The sequence below is a fragment of the Thalassophryne amazonica genome, chromosome 16 (genome assembly GCF_902500255.1).
Source record: "Thalassophryne amazonica chromosome 16, fThaAma1.1, whole genome shotgun sequence".
Taxonomy (NCBI): domain Eukaryota; kingdom Metazoa; phylum Chordata; class Actinopteri; order Batrachoidiformes; family Batrachoididae; genus Thalassophryne; species Thalassophryne amazonica.
The window spans coordinates 44,851,322-44,865,182 of record NC_047118.1 but is presented as its reverse complement, the minus strand read 5'-3'; the positions used below and the strand labels follow the sequence as shown (position 1 = coordinate 44,865,182).

The 13,861-nt window shown below is 41.2% G+C and overlaps 1 protein-coding gene across 1 annotated transcript in view; it reads right to left on the bottom strand.

Annotated features, from left to right (window-relative positions):
• gucy2c (guanylate cyclase 2C) overlaps positions 1-13,861 on the bottom strand; it is a 61,547-nt gene that overhangs the window by 33,034 nt on the left and 14,652 nt on the right. Inside the window, 8 exon segments of the mRNA XM_034191149.1 lie at positions 1,243-1,360; positions 1,463-1,548; positions 3,032-3,176; positions 4,271-4,358; positions 4,499-4,613; positions 6,295-6,413; positions 6,489-6,704; positions 6,785-6,852. Of these exon segments, the coding sequence (XP_034047040.1) occupies positions 1,243-1,360; positions 1,463-1,548; positions 3,032-3,176; positions 4,271-4,358; positions 4,499-4,613; positions 6,295-6,413; positions 6,489-6,704; positions 6,785-6,852 (955 nt within the window).

The following is a 13,861-nucleotide window of genomic DNA, read 5'->3' as shown; positions in this document are numbered from 1 at the left end:
GATAATCCATCCCACCTCACAGGTGTGCCATATCAAGATGCTGATTAGACACCATGATTAGTGCACAGGTGTGCCTTAGACTGCCCACAATAAAAGGCCACTCTAAAAGGTGCAGTTTTGTTTTATTGGGGGGGGGGGATACCAGTCAGTATCTGGTGTGACCACCATTTGCCTCATGCAGTGCAACACATCTCCTTCGCATAGAGTTGATCAGGTTATCAATTGTGGCCTGTGGAATGTTGGTCCACTCCTCTTCAATGGCTGTGCGAAGTTGCAACAACGAACTGGAGTCAGGTCGAGACCCCGATGAGGATGACGAGCATGCAGATGAGCTTCCCTGAGACGGTTTCTGACAGTTTGTGCAGAAATTCTTTGGTTATGCAAACTGATTGTTTCAGCAGCTGTCCAAGTGGCTGGTCTCCGACGATCTTGGAAGTGAACATGCTGGATGTGGAGGTCCTGGGCTGGTGTGGTTACACGTGGTCTGCGGTTGTGAGGCTGGTTGGATGTACTGCCAAATTCTCTGAAACGCCTTTGGAGACGGCTTATGGTAGAGAAATGAACATTCAATACATGAGCAACAGCTCTGGTTGACATTCCTGCTGTCAGCATGCCAATTGCACGCTCCATCAAATCTTGCGACATCTGTGGCATTGTGCTGTGTGATAAAACTGCACCTTTCAGAGTGGCCTTTTATTGTGGGCAGTCTAAGGCACACCTGTGCACTAATCATGGTTTCTAATCAGCATCTTGATATGGCACACCTGTGAGGTGGGATGGATTATCTCAGCAAAGGAGAAGTGCTCACTATCACAGATTTAGACTGGTTTGTGAAAAATATTTGAGGGAAATGGTGATATTGTGTATGTGGAAAAAGTTTTAGATCTTTGAGTTCATCTCATACAAAATGGGAGCAAAACCAAAAGTGTTGCGTTTATATTTTTGTTGAGTAGATCTGGCTCAAAATCTTGTCACCTAGCTAATCCTTGGCAAAGGTAAGTATGTTTTGACACTGTACAGATAATTAAAAAAATTAAATACTGGAAAAACTATTATGTCTATTCTGATAATCCCTGAAGGTGTTGTGTGTCACATGACTGATTTTCTACATGCAGTTTGGACCAAATCTGTGTAGAGATCTAGATTTGAACTGTTCCTTCCCCTGGTCTGCGCTCTACTTTTACTCAGATGTACACTCTGACTAAATTTGTATTAAACTATTTGTGAGTGTGTATGTGTTACCTGATTCATATTGGGTCTTATCTTTAGGTAAACGGTTGCCGTCCCAGGGTAACTCAGGGTTTGAATCTCTTACGTTGGTTTCATTCAGTGATGTATCAAATACACCTAGGATCTCGTACTGGAAAGGAGAGAGAACATTAGCAGAGCTCTATGGTGAAATACAAAAGCTGTGATGTTTAGTTGAATCTGTAACCATGGTAATGACTGAAGGAAGCCTCACCTGCTTGGTGGTTTTTGATGTATAAATTATTGATAAGTTAACATCCCTGTCTCCGTACTCATCAAGCACATAATGTCCTCCCAAACCTGCAAAGAGAAATAAATAAATCTTAAATGCAGATGTAATGGTTAGATTTGCAAAGTGAATCCATTTAAAAATAAAATCACAGATATGTAGTCCACACGTCTTTGGTTTGGATTAGACTAGGAGATGCCTATTAGAGTTATGCAAAATAATTGATTATCAGTGGACGGATCCAGAAATTTGTTTTTGTTATCTTAGTTGTTTGTTTAACATTAAGAAACAAGGGGTCTGAAAAAACACACAAAGCATCATTGATTCCCCTCATTTTTGCACCCAGTGACCCAGTATCTGCATCCTCAAATATAACACAATGCTAAAATACCCTAATTAGTATGAGGATAAAAATAGGAAACAGAATGTGACCTTTTGACCTCTTAAAATAGGTCAAGGTTAGCTATCTTTGAAATTGTCCAAGGTCTGTGTACCAAGAATGTTCCCTGTGAATTTGAAGACCCTGGCAGTAATTGGACTGGACTTAGGCTGAGCACAGACTTTGGAGCAGAAATAAATGTTAATAGCCTGGTACAAAAACCAGTTTTGGTCTCTATATATGACATTTTTTTCTAACACTTTAGTTTCAGATGTTTTAAGCCACATAGTTCTGCATAATTATGGGCATGGTTGCTTTGAGTGACAGTAGCTAAGCCCAGTGACTCCGCCTCTTATACGTCTGATCGTAACTAAGAGTTCGCAGAATGCAGTTACTCACTGTTTTTTTTTTTTTTTTAAGTATTTTATTACACCCCTATTCTACAGGGTACCATTCTATTACGATCGCCCACCATTCAGAAGAAGTGCAAAAATGAAATGAAAGGGTTTACTCCATCATGCCTCCTATCAGGCTGGTTTATAAAGTGCAGACCTGGCAACTGCCTGAATTATAAAGCATATACCTGGCAACTCTTTCAAAAACAAAAGTAAAGCTGTGTTCTCAGCCAGAATCGGAACAAATGCTGCATTGTTTTCATTCACAATCACAGTGGAGCCCAGAAGAATTTTGTCCGATAGAATATTCAAGGGAAGGTTCATTCTGAAATGGCATGTTTTTGTTTGTTTGTTTTTGTCTCAGAAAAACTGATTCCCAAAATGTTATTTTCAAAATGTCTTTTCTTAAATACTGTTGGGTCTTTGTTTCTTTGTCGTTTTTTTGTTTGTTTCTTTGTTTTTGCACTCCTTCTTTTTATGGAATATTGTGTTTTAAATTTTAATGCCACTTTATTGCTAGTTAACACATGCGATACCTACAGTCCTGCTTTTCATAGAACAAAAAGCACACTGGGCAAATTAAATCTACCTGAAATGCTTGCAAAACACTATGAATTATTAAAATACTTTATTTAATAATTTCAACTTTGATTTGCATTTCTGGATCTGTAACAATTTTCGGAGCGGGACTACACAGCATTGACCTTTGTTTGACAGTATGGCCAACCATTGTGTTGCTGACATCAAGCCAACATAAGTTAAATGTTGTACAATCTGTACCGTAAAAAGAGGTGCTCCCAAACTCTTTATAAACCAGCGATACATCGGTTGACGCCCTGTTGTGCTGCTTTTGGAGTTTCTTCTCTCTCACCACTTGGCCAAACAGCAAAACCCCATCATGATATCCAGCAACATAGTCATTAATCTGCAGGTCAAAGTGATATACGAGGTCTATTAGAAAAGTAGCCGACCTTATTATTTTTTTCAAAAACCATATGGATTTGAATCACGTCTGATTACATCAGACATGCTTGAACCCTCGTGGGCATGCGAGAGTTTTTTCACGCCTGTCGATTACGTCATTCGCCTGTGGGCAGTCTTTGATTGAGGAGTCGCCCACCCTCTCGTCGTTTTTTTCATTGTTTAGGAATGGCTCAGAGACTGCTGCTTTGTTTGATCAAAATTTTTTCAAAACTGTAAGGCACAACTAAGTGGACACCATTTGATAAATTCAGCTGGTTTTCGGTAAAAATTTTAACGGCTGATGAGAGATTTTGGTCTGGTAGTGTCGCCGTAAGGACGGCCCACGGCACCTGACGGCGATCTGCGCTTCGAGGCGGCAGCGTCTCGCCGTTTCAAGTTGAAAACTTTTCAGGCTCTGTTGACCCAGTAAGTCGTCAGAGAACAGAGAACTTTCAGAAGAAGTCGGCATGAGGAGTTTATTCGGACATTCCATTGTTAACGGACATTTTGTAATGAAAGAACGTGCGGGCAGAGTCGCATGTCGAGCCGGACCCGACCGCGGGGGGTCGCGACAGGAAAAACACCTCCGTTGGAAACCTTAACGGACGACTCGGCGAATCTGTTTTTTTTCGAATTTGCGCGCATGTCAAAGGCCTGCCCACAGGGAAATGACGTCACCGACATGCGTGAAAAAACTCACGCATGCGCACGAGGGTTCAAGCATGATTGATGGAATCGCACGTCATTCAAATCCATATAGTTCAAAAAAAAATAAAAGGGTCAGTTTATTGTCTAATAGACCTCGTACAGAGGAAGAAAAAATAGCCAGAGAACAGTGTGCATAATCTTCACCTACATGCTCTTGTTACGCTGCACACCAGCAAAGCAGCGTATTGTAAAGGAAGGATTGGACAGAGGTCAAGGTCAAGAAAAACATGGCGCGAAACACAAATTTTCTGCTAAATCTCAAAAACCAATAGGCACGGATATATCCCATGTGTGCAGAGTACACAAGGTTTGCATCAGTCCGCTGATGAATTTCAAGCTGCAGCTCACCGTGATGTTGTGGATCCTCTTCGGGAGGGTGACCACCAGGACATCTTCCATACCGTAACTGGATGTTGTATTGATGTAATACTCTTGGCTTGTGGAAGATAAAGATTATTATTTGGAACACAGTGGCTTTTTGTGGCACATTTTGAGCCCTGATTCAGTATTGAATGACTGATGGAGCTTTAAAGAAACGGCACAAAGTCTTAAGAGTAAAGTTGTAGCCGAGCTTACTTGAAGATGTCGAGAAGAATGAAAATGGTGTCTTTATGAATTGGGCCCTTCTTGCTCTGTTCCGCCTTCCTCTTTATTGAAGAGACTTCGTCATTGGTCCCACACAGGATGAAAACTTAAATAAGCAAATGAGTTTCACTGTAACAATGAGCCATTTCTTTGTATAGGGTAGTATACAAAGTATACTATAAAGTATGCAGTATTGGTGGCAATATTTTAATTTTACAGCAATTATTTTCCTGCAGATTTCAGAACAACAAAGGGGCAGACTCCTGTGACATTTGTTTTGTTTGAAGAAAATGTACATTAATGAATTAAATCATTAAAAATGAATGGCAGAACAGAACAAAAATGCAAATAACTGAAAACTATTTTAAAGCTAAATTGTGCAGGATTTACTGGCATATCATAGTGAGGTTGCAAACTGCATTATGCTGTTGCCAGTCGTGATTTTGTTTCCCTTCTTATTTTCCCTTTTTTAAGTAATGTGGATCCATGTTACCTTACCTTCACTTGTGAAAACAAATGTGTCTGATCCTTCATTTCACAAAAGTTAGGTTTCTCAAACTTGTTTGCTTGCATTTGCAACCAGTAAACAGGGTATGGGGAAATAACCACTGATAGGTCTTCTTTCTTTTTTATTTTTCTTCAGGTTTCCGCTGTAAAATGTGTAAAGCTTTGGTCCCACCGAATAATAAAGTCATGAATAGTAAGCCATGTATGGATTTGTCAGAAATTTCAGTTATTATTCGAATAAAGAGCCATGAATATAAACATTGCGCGAACAATTAAAAACTCTGTGAGTGCGAGTGATTGCGTCAGCGCACCGCATCACAGTAGAGCTCATCTGATTGATTATAACGAGATGATAAACATACTTTTAAAGCTGCTCGTAAGAAGGAATGAACATGCAACTGTATTACCAAGCTATTACAATATATAAAGTACAAATAATTACCTTTTAGACTGTTCCAAATATGTTGTCCACCTCATGAAGTGCAGGAAAGAGAGAGGAAAAAAGTTCCAGTCAAGCTGAAACAGCCTTCTATAATTCCAGAAGTGATTAGAGGTGTTTTCAACAGCCAACTCTGAGACAAAAATGATTAATCCACTATGAAATCATTATTTTATATACAGCAGCCAGAGCACAAAGCAGGTGGGATTGTCACGACGAAGTGCGCGAGAGAGTGGAGCCAAAATAGCCTGTCCAAAAATAGCCTGTCCTGTCCTCATAGCCACCAGGTAGTCGGATAATGGGCTTCTAACAGCCTCGTCCTCAGCACAAACATGCCTCTAACATCCTCATTTGTCCTACGTAGTACCCCGTACACAAACTGCCCCACGGTGTTTTTGCTAAGTTTTGAACTTCTTAAAATTAGTGCCACGCTCAGAGATGAGCCTCTTTAGCCAAATATTCTGCCTCTAAGAGCCTCTAAGAGCCACTATTCTCCCACGATTGTTGAATAACTGGACTTGTACCAAAACAAAATATGCTACGTGGCTCATTATTCATCATTCATTATTCGGTGGGACCAGGGCTTAAGGTGGAGTAAGTATGCCTCTTTTGGGCTACCGTATCAACATGGCAACGCAACATGGTGACCTCCCTAAAGGGGCCCACTGCCATGTAGTTATGAAGGGCTTAAAAACATTGAGGCATTATTGTGGGTAGACTGTAACAAACTGATGGGTATGCATGCTATGTTCCATTTATGCTAGTAAAAACATCCCACACAACTGCAGCTTTAAATGTTTTTTTGTGTAGTTCATTTACGAATGCAGTAGCAGATACCCACTGTTGCTGTGTCTTTGCAAAACAGTGAGTTTTTCCAGCAGTTCGTCCTCCTTTTGCAGAATTGTTCTGGCTGTATTTGTGGCAAAGCTTGACGAGCGGGCGTCCAAGGCATTAATGTACCTAGAAGGAGATTGACTAAGTCAGAGTAATACGTGCTGAAGAGAACAGAGCTGGATAAACCTAAGGTGGTCTCACCAGAAGCAATCTTCGCTTGCATTGCTGTTCTTGTAAACATAGACCCGATTCCAAGAATCCTTAAATGGCAATGTTTTATTCATGAAGTTGATAAGAAAATCTGAGATCTTGCGTGCTGGAGGCAGAAGTCGGGTCAGTTTGGGTTGGTAGTTACATGAGAGGCCAAAGCTCCCGGCAGAGATGACAGGAATACTCAGATTTAGGCCGATTTTTTCACTGAAACGGACACGGGACGAAACAAATGTCAGTCAGCTGTGACATGAAATGTGATTAAAGGGAAATAAAATCATACTTACTCCACCAGGTGATAGGTGGCATAAGTGCAGGAAGGGCCCAGCATGATGCATCCAATTTCACCATTGATCTGCAGAACAGATCCCATAATACAGAAATTAACAAATCATTATCTAATTGTATTTATCACCACTTTGATGTTCTTGCAGAAAGTTTGAGTGTAGTTTGAGGCCTGAAACATGAGCTTCATACAAGCACCTGGACTTGTCATCTTCATCTATGTGTCATAGATGTCCTAGTGGGGACAGAACATTCTATAGCTACAGGATATACTGCAGCATGTCCTGAAGGGTGCAAGAAGATGGCCAAAAGGATGCAGGGCAACATCCTACAGCATGTCCAAGAGGGAGTAAGAAGATGACCTAGGCCATACAGGGCAACATCCTACAGCATGTCCTAGAGTAGTGGTTCTCAATCCAGTACTCAAGGACCACCTAACCTAAACATTTTCCATATCTCTCTGTAACCAATCAAGTACTAACAGACACCTGAATAAGCTAATCAGCTTGTGACAGAGCAGGGAGAAATGGAAAATGTCTAGGTTAGCTGGTCATTGAGAACCACTGTCCTAGAGAGTGCAAGAGGATGACCTAAGTACAGCGTGTTCAAAAGGGTGCAGGAGGATATCTTCAGCATGTCCTACTTACAGGGTGCAGGAGGACATCCTACAGTGTGTTGAAGAGGGTGCAGGAGGACATACTACAAAGTTTCCAAGAGGGTGCAGGAGGACGTATTACAATGTTTCCAAGAGGGTGCAGGAGGACATCTTCAGCATGCCCTACCTACAGGGTGCAGGAGAACATCTTCAGCATGTCCTACCTAGAGGGTGCAGGAGGACATCCTACAGCAGTGGTGTCCAAAGACATTCCAGAAAGGTGGGGCAAGGGTGTGGAGCCTATTCCAGCAGTCATAGGGTGAGAAGCGGAGTACACCCTGGACAGGACGCCAGTCTGTCACAGGGCCACATGTTGACAAACAAACACATTCACACGTGCACGCACACCTACAGACAATTTAAAGTTTCCAATCCACCTAAGTTGCATATCTTTGGATGTGGGAGGAAGCCGAGGCACCCGGAGGAACCCACCTAAACACGGGGAGAACATGCAAACTCCACACAGAAAGGCCATGGTGGGAAGTGATCCCATGACCTTCTTGCTGTGAGGCAACAGTGCTAACCACTAATCCACCATGCTACCCGCATAGCTTTTATTTATTTATTTATTTGTGCATTTTCCTTTAAATTGCCATTTTAAACTGCATTGTTCTCCATTTTAAAAATGGACTCACTGGATTTTGTGTCTGAACCCTTCAATTATTTATAAAGTGTTAAATCACAACATAAGTGATCTCAAAGTGCTATAGACAAGCAAGGTATAAACTTCACCCACACCATGAACAGTCAGACAAATACAGATACACCACTGTCCAAAACCACCATGAAAGGCACTCGGATAAACATGGGAAGCAACTTGGACACCTTAGAAATTTCATAAAGTCAAATACAGTAACTCCTGTTCTTCACCTGCAACTTTTTAAACTCCAATTAGGGGATCAAATCTATGATTTCCCAATCACAAGGTTCTTTTCTCACCTTTAGGCCACAACTTCTCACTTTGACTTGAGCAATGTTTCATTTTACCATCACTACTGGACCTTCCTGGGACCTTAGAATGACTTTAAAAATTGGGGTGCAACAAGCTGATCATTTGCAACTAAACTGTTGCCAACAGTTACCACTGTTGCCAAACCCAACTAATAAAAGTCATTATGCATGTGTGTGAACTGCTCCACTAAACTGCAAGTTACATCAAACGTTGAACATCTGGACCATAAATGATGACAGATATCTATGTGACCTTCTCAGTGCAAAAACCCATCAGACCTCTGGGATTTTAAAGCAGGTTTGGCCAAGTACCTTGTAAATTCACTGATGAGAAAAAAAATTCCTTTCCTCTGCTCAAAGTGGTGTTAATCAGTCAAATCCGATGGTACTTTTCACAAAGGAAACCTGAACCCTTCCGGACCTTTATCACTTATAGTATGGGACCCCTGACCTTATCTGTTGGCCTCTTGCTCTTCCATTTGTTTAATCATTGGCTAGCCTGACTCTGCATTTCCTACAGGCACAACAGTGTGTGGCTGAGTTGTTTGCTATTAGACTATCAGCAAATATTATCATTAATGAAGATATGGCAGGTAGGTGGCAATAAAAACTTGTCACCATTTGGGTCCAATGTAACAATACAAACTAGATTCAACAATGTTGCCCATCCCCTGTTAATTACAATGAATTTAGTATCAGAATCAATTTAGGATTCTGGTAGATACATGCTTGTGGGATATAGGGCACTTTGTTGGGTGTTTGGAGCAGCTCTTGGTTGGGGTTAGAACTGGAAAATGTCCTAATTTCAATGACTGATCTGGCATTGATTCTATCACCTATTAACTAGTGCGCATGGGACTCCGGTCTTCACCTCTGGGTTCTCCTTGCAGGCCATCTGTCATTGTGAACTCTGGACTATATATGGTTGCTTAGCTACACCACTTCTATCACTGCATGTTCTGACAATTCTGTGTTTGTCTTATTTTGTTAGTATGGCCAAAATAGGTGGTCACCCTACTGATTGTGGTCTGGTTGAGGTTTCTTCCTTTACTCAAAAAACACCTGAGGGAGTTTATCATTACCACTGTCACCAATGTGCTTGGCTCATGGGGTGGGTAAGGTTTAAACCTTGCTCCTGTATGGTGCCTTGGCGTCAAAGTGATTTATAATATGTTACAGTCACCTATTCTCAAACACACGTATGCAATGATATCGGAGTGTGGCCATGCAAGCTGCGCACAAGTAGGCTACTGTTTTCACCTTACACATCTGTAGCAGCTGCACTCTGTGTTGTGTTGTTATGTCTTCGCCCATTCGCTCCCCACGGGATGCGAACTCACGATCCTCGGCATGGGAGTTGGACTCTCTAACCAGAAGGCTAAAACCCAGGGCTCTGGCCTTGTGACCAGAGAATCCTTTTGAGCTGTTGGGAGTGAGGTTTAGTAACTACATCTGCACAGCGACACCTGCTGGCCTCCGTTACACTCACCCCCCTAAACTCACTCCCATCCAGGTCACAGCACCACTGTAGCAGCTGCACTTTGTGTTGTGCTGTTATGACTCCACCTATTCGCTCCCCTCGAGACGCGAACTCACGATCCTCGGCATGGGAGTTGGACTCTAACCAGAAGGCTAAAACCTAGGGCTCTGGCCTTGTGACCAGAGAATCCTTTTGATTTGTTGGGAGTGAGGTTTACTAACGACATCTGCACAGCGACACCTGCTGGCCTCTGTTACACATCCACATTTGTGCCTATAACCTTCTGGTCATGAACCCAACTTCTATTATATTCAAGCCACTATTTCCCAACATTAGGTCCAGTGTGTGTTCCTGTTCCAGCCCCAATATCATCTCATCTTTCCCTCACACTCGAGCCTGTTTTTTTTCTCTCGGGATTTGGTCCACAGTGCACTTCAGGCAATCTAGGTTCACTATTTAGAAGATACATCTTTGCAGTTTGATTCTTAGAGCCTTGGTTTTAAGAAGTTTGTGGATCTTGCATTAATCCATTTCTCTTGGCCAATTCCCTGGTGCTGATTGCTGGTCGGCCCCAAGGTTAATGCCCCATTATTCTTGGTTCTCAAAATTGCTGTATCTTCTGCGTTCAAGCAATAGGTTCCAGTCCCATGAGTGGTCTCTGTACCAGTTGCTGAGGGGGGTTATTTTGCTTCTGAGCAGCAGCCTGCCTATGTACCCTGCCCATGTGGCACTGTGGACTATTGGTTAGCACTGTTGCCTCATAGCAAGGTGGTCCTGGGATTGCTTCCCGCCTGGTCCTTTCTGTGTGGAGTTTCCATGTTTCTCCCAGGTCTGTGTGGGTTTCCTCAGGGCATGCTAGTTTCTTTCTACTATCAAAAACACGTTTATTTAGGGGCTGCTCCTTTCTCTGCCCTTGACCAAGGCAGCGTCTCTACATCTGGAGTTGAACCCCTTGCGCAAGATTGTGGCTGCCCACTGCTCCTAGTGGTTGGATTGTGTCTAACTGTAATTAGGATGGGTTAAATTCAGAGGACAACTTTTGTAGTATGTGCAATGATAATAAAGGCCCTTCTTCTTCTTCTTCTTCTTCTTCTTCTTCTTCTTCTTCTTCTTCTTCTTCTTCTTCTTCTTCTTCCAGTTTCGCTCACACTCCTTACTGCTCAGAACTACAACTTGATGTAAGAGGTCCAGTCATTCCCACTTCCACCTGATCTCCCCTGTCCTGCAGAAAGCTGAACAACTCAATCTTCCTCTGGCCCAGAGGGCAATAAATAAAAGTCAAAAAAATAAATTGAACATCAAATAAACATCAACCAATGATGTCAACTGAGCATTAACCTGACAGGCTTTAATTTTAACATAAGCTATAGCCTGGCACCAAAATAACTGAGCAGCCAAATCTACATTCAAGCAGAATTGATTTATTTCAAGATGCCCTTATTTTTTGCTAAATATTACCACCTATCTTCACAAATTACATCCCATATTCACGGTTTGTGGCTAATGCTATGTCCCAACGTTATACATTGAAGAGCCTGGTGGTAAACATACTGAAATCACAAAATGCCTATTCTGAGAAAATCAAATCTGAAAATATCACGAGTCATAAAATCATCCATTAAAAGTGTTTTCTGTTTTAATGCATTGCATAGTAATGCCTGATGTTTGAATTGTATGCAGGCAGGTTTTCAGCATTTTGAAACCTCATCACTTGTGAGATAGTGGCATTTTTGTTTTAGGACTTAGGTACTTTTTGCACCTGGCTAGTACTTCAATACTCCTGGCATGGAAACTGGGAAAGCACTTGGAGTTAGAAAATTAGTTATTTAGACAAAATTTTCATCCTGAGTAAACAGTGAAATTTTCAAGTACTTTTCAGACTAAGGCACTTTTAGCACTGAAACATTGGACATGGATACTTCTTGTGTACCAGAATATGATAACCCATTGTTTGCATAATGGAGAAAAGACACATAGGCACCTTTTCTGTTAACAATATTTATAATGTGGACTTAGGTAAATGAAAACATGTTTCTATGCTTAACTTGAATTAACTTGAATTGTCTAAAAATGTGACTTCAGCACTTTTAGCACCCAGGGCTTCAATTTTTAAAATATGTCTGAAACTTTCCCAATTGCTCGAAGCGTTTTACAATGCTCTGTTTACCACAGATTACAACCATTTTGGGGCCCCAATTGGGTATTCTATTTATTAATCTGGATATCAAATATCAGCAATGATACCTCAGCTTTAGTTCCTTTTCTTTTCTTCAGACTCTTTGACCTGTGCTTTTTGTTACGTGGCCTACTTTGTTTTTTGAAAGAATAAGTATTTTAAATAATTCCTTAATGATTTGCACATTTAAGCATAAACCTAAAACCACAGCAAAAGGATTGCAGACTTTCAGATATGGAGACACTTGTTAATAGCAGAAAAAGTGATTTTCCAGTCAGGGCAAAATATGATTCACATGTATAAAAAATATTTTCTTCTCATTGGTTAAAAGGACATGTCGCACATCTTTTCATGTCCCAGTTAGCAAGACAACATAAAAGACTCTACACACATGTGCTAATAATTAGTGATCGCTGATGTATTTTATTCCTCTCACTCTGAGTGTTAGCAGGTGCATTTCTGGAAAAGTCTCACGCATCAATTTTCGGCATTTGTTGCCGTGTGACACACATTTTAGAATAAGCAGAAACATCCTGATGACTGACACACAAAGGGAAAGAAACCTGCTCCATCTGAAAACGAAGATTCTAAGCTTTCGTTCGAAAGTGATGGCTTGGATTTACAGAGGATTTACAGACAGGAGACGACACACTTCACCCCGAAACGCTTAACTTTTTCAGAGTGTCAGATTTTGGAACCCAAATTGTGGTGATGCGCTGTATGTGTGGATGCTGGTTTACTGAAGCTGTGTACATGGACATGGGATGATGCTGATTTAGACTTCCTGATAGGGAGATGGATTTGTTACAATGTACATTGGAAAAAGTCAGAATACATTGTTTCCAGGAGTTAATGGACTTTATGTGCCACAATCATGAGAGAACTAAAGGCAGAGGAGCAGCCAACTATTGCGCATGCGTGCATGGGGGCTTTAATCGTGTGGAGTTTACATTTGGAAAAAATATCTACCTCTAGGTGAGTCTGGCATGCTCAGGATTTTACCTCTTTTGTGTTTTGTGGGAAGCTTTTTTTTTTTTTTTTACTTTGAGTGTGAATTTGGAGCTGGAATGTGTGTGTGTGCGTGTGTGTGTGTGTGCACGCGTGCTGTGCAGCTGATGAGAGGCTCCTGCCACTGTGAACATGAACATCTCCATAATGTTTTTTCCCCGGAAGCAGATGTTTTTTTTTTTTTTTTTTAGATTTTATTGATAACAACACTCATAATTAATTGTGCTCAAAGCTGATCCTCCAGCAGAGATTGTTATTGACAGGCTGCCATTATGACTCATGGCCACAGGTGCACTTCTCAGGGCTGCTGCTTTTATCATGACTGCATCAAAATCAACAGTTTTCACTTAAAAACGAGTCATCATAACACAGCATCACACTTATGTCAACTGGAGAATTGATCTGTGCATCAGTTTTTAACGTTAGCACCTACATTCCATTGAAGCGCACACTGGGACACTTCCAGTAGCTACGTCACTTGTTGGAAACACTCAAGTACTCACGGGTACTTTGTTTTCATAAGTCTCCATAGCTGTTTGCTGCAAATGCCATATACTTTGAAATCGGTCACGTAAGTGCACAACATAATCTCGGTGGATCATCGGACGGCCACTAACAACCTAAATCTAAATTGTTATAATTTTGGTGCGACATGTCCTTTAACATTTTCTATGGAACTTGAAGGTTGCTCTACATGAAAGACAAAAGCTGTTATACTTTGGATTCAAGGCATTTACATAAAATTAGTGACCAAGTTGCACAGTCAAATATTGTTTTGATGTGCCATTTAAGATTTAACACTTAACTGT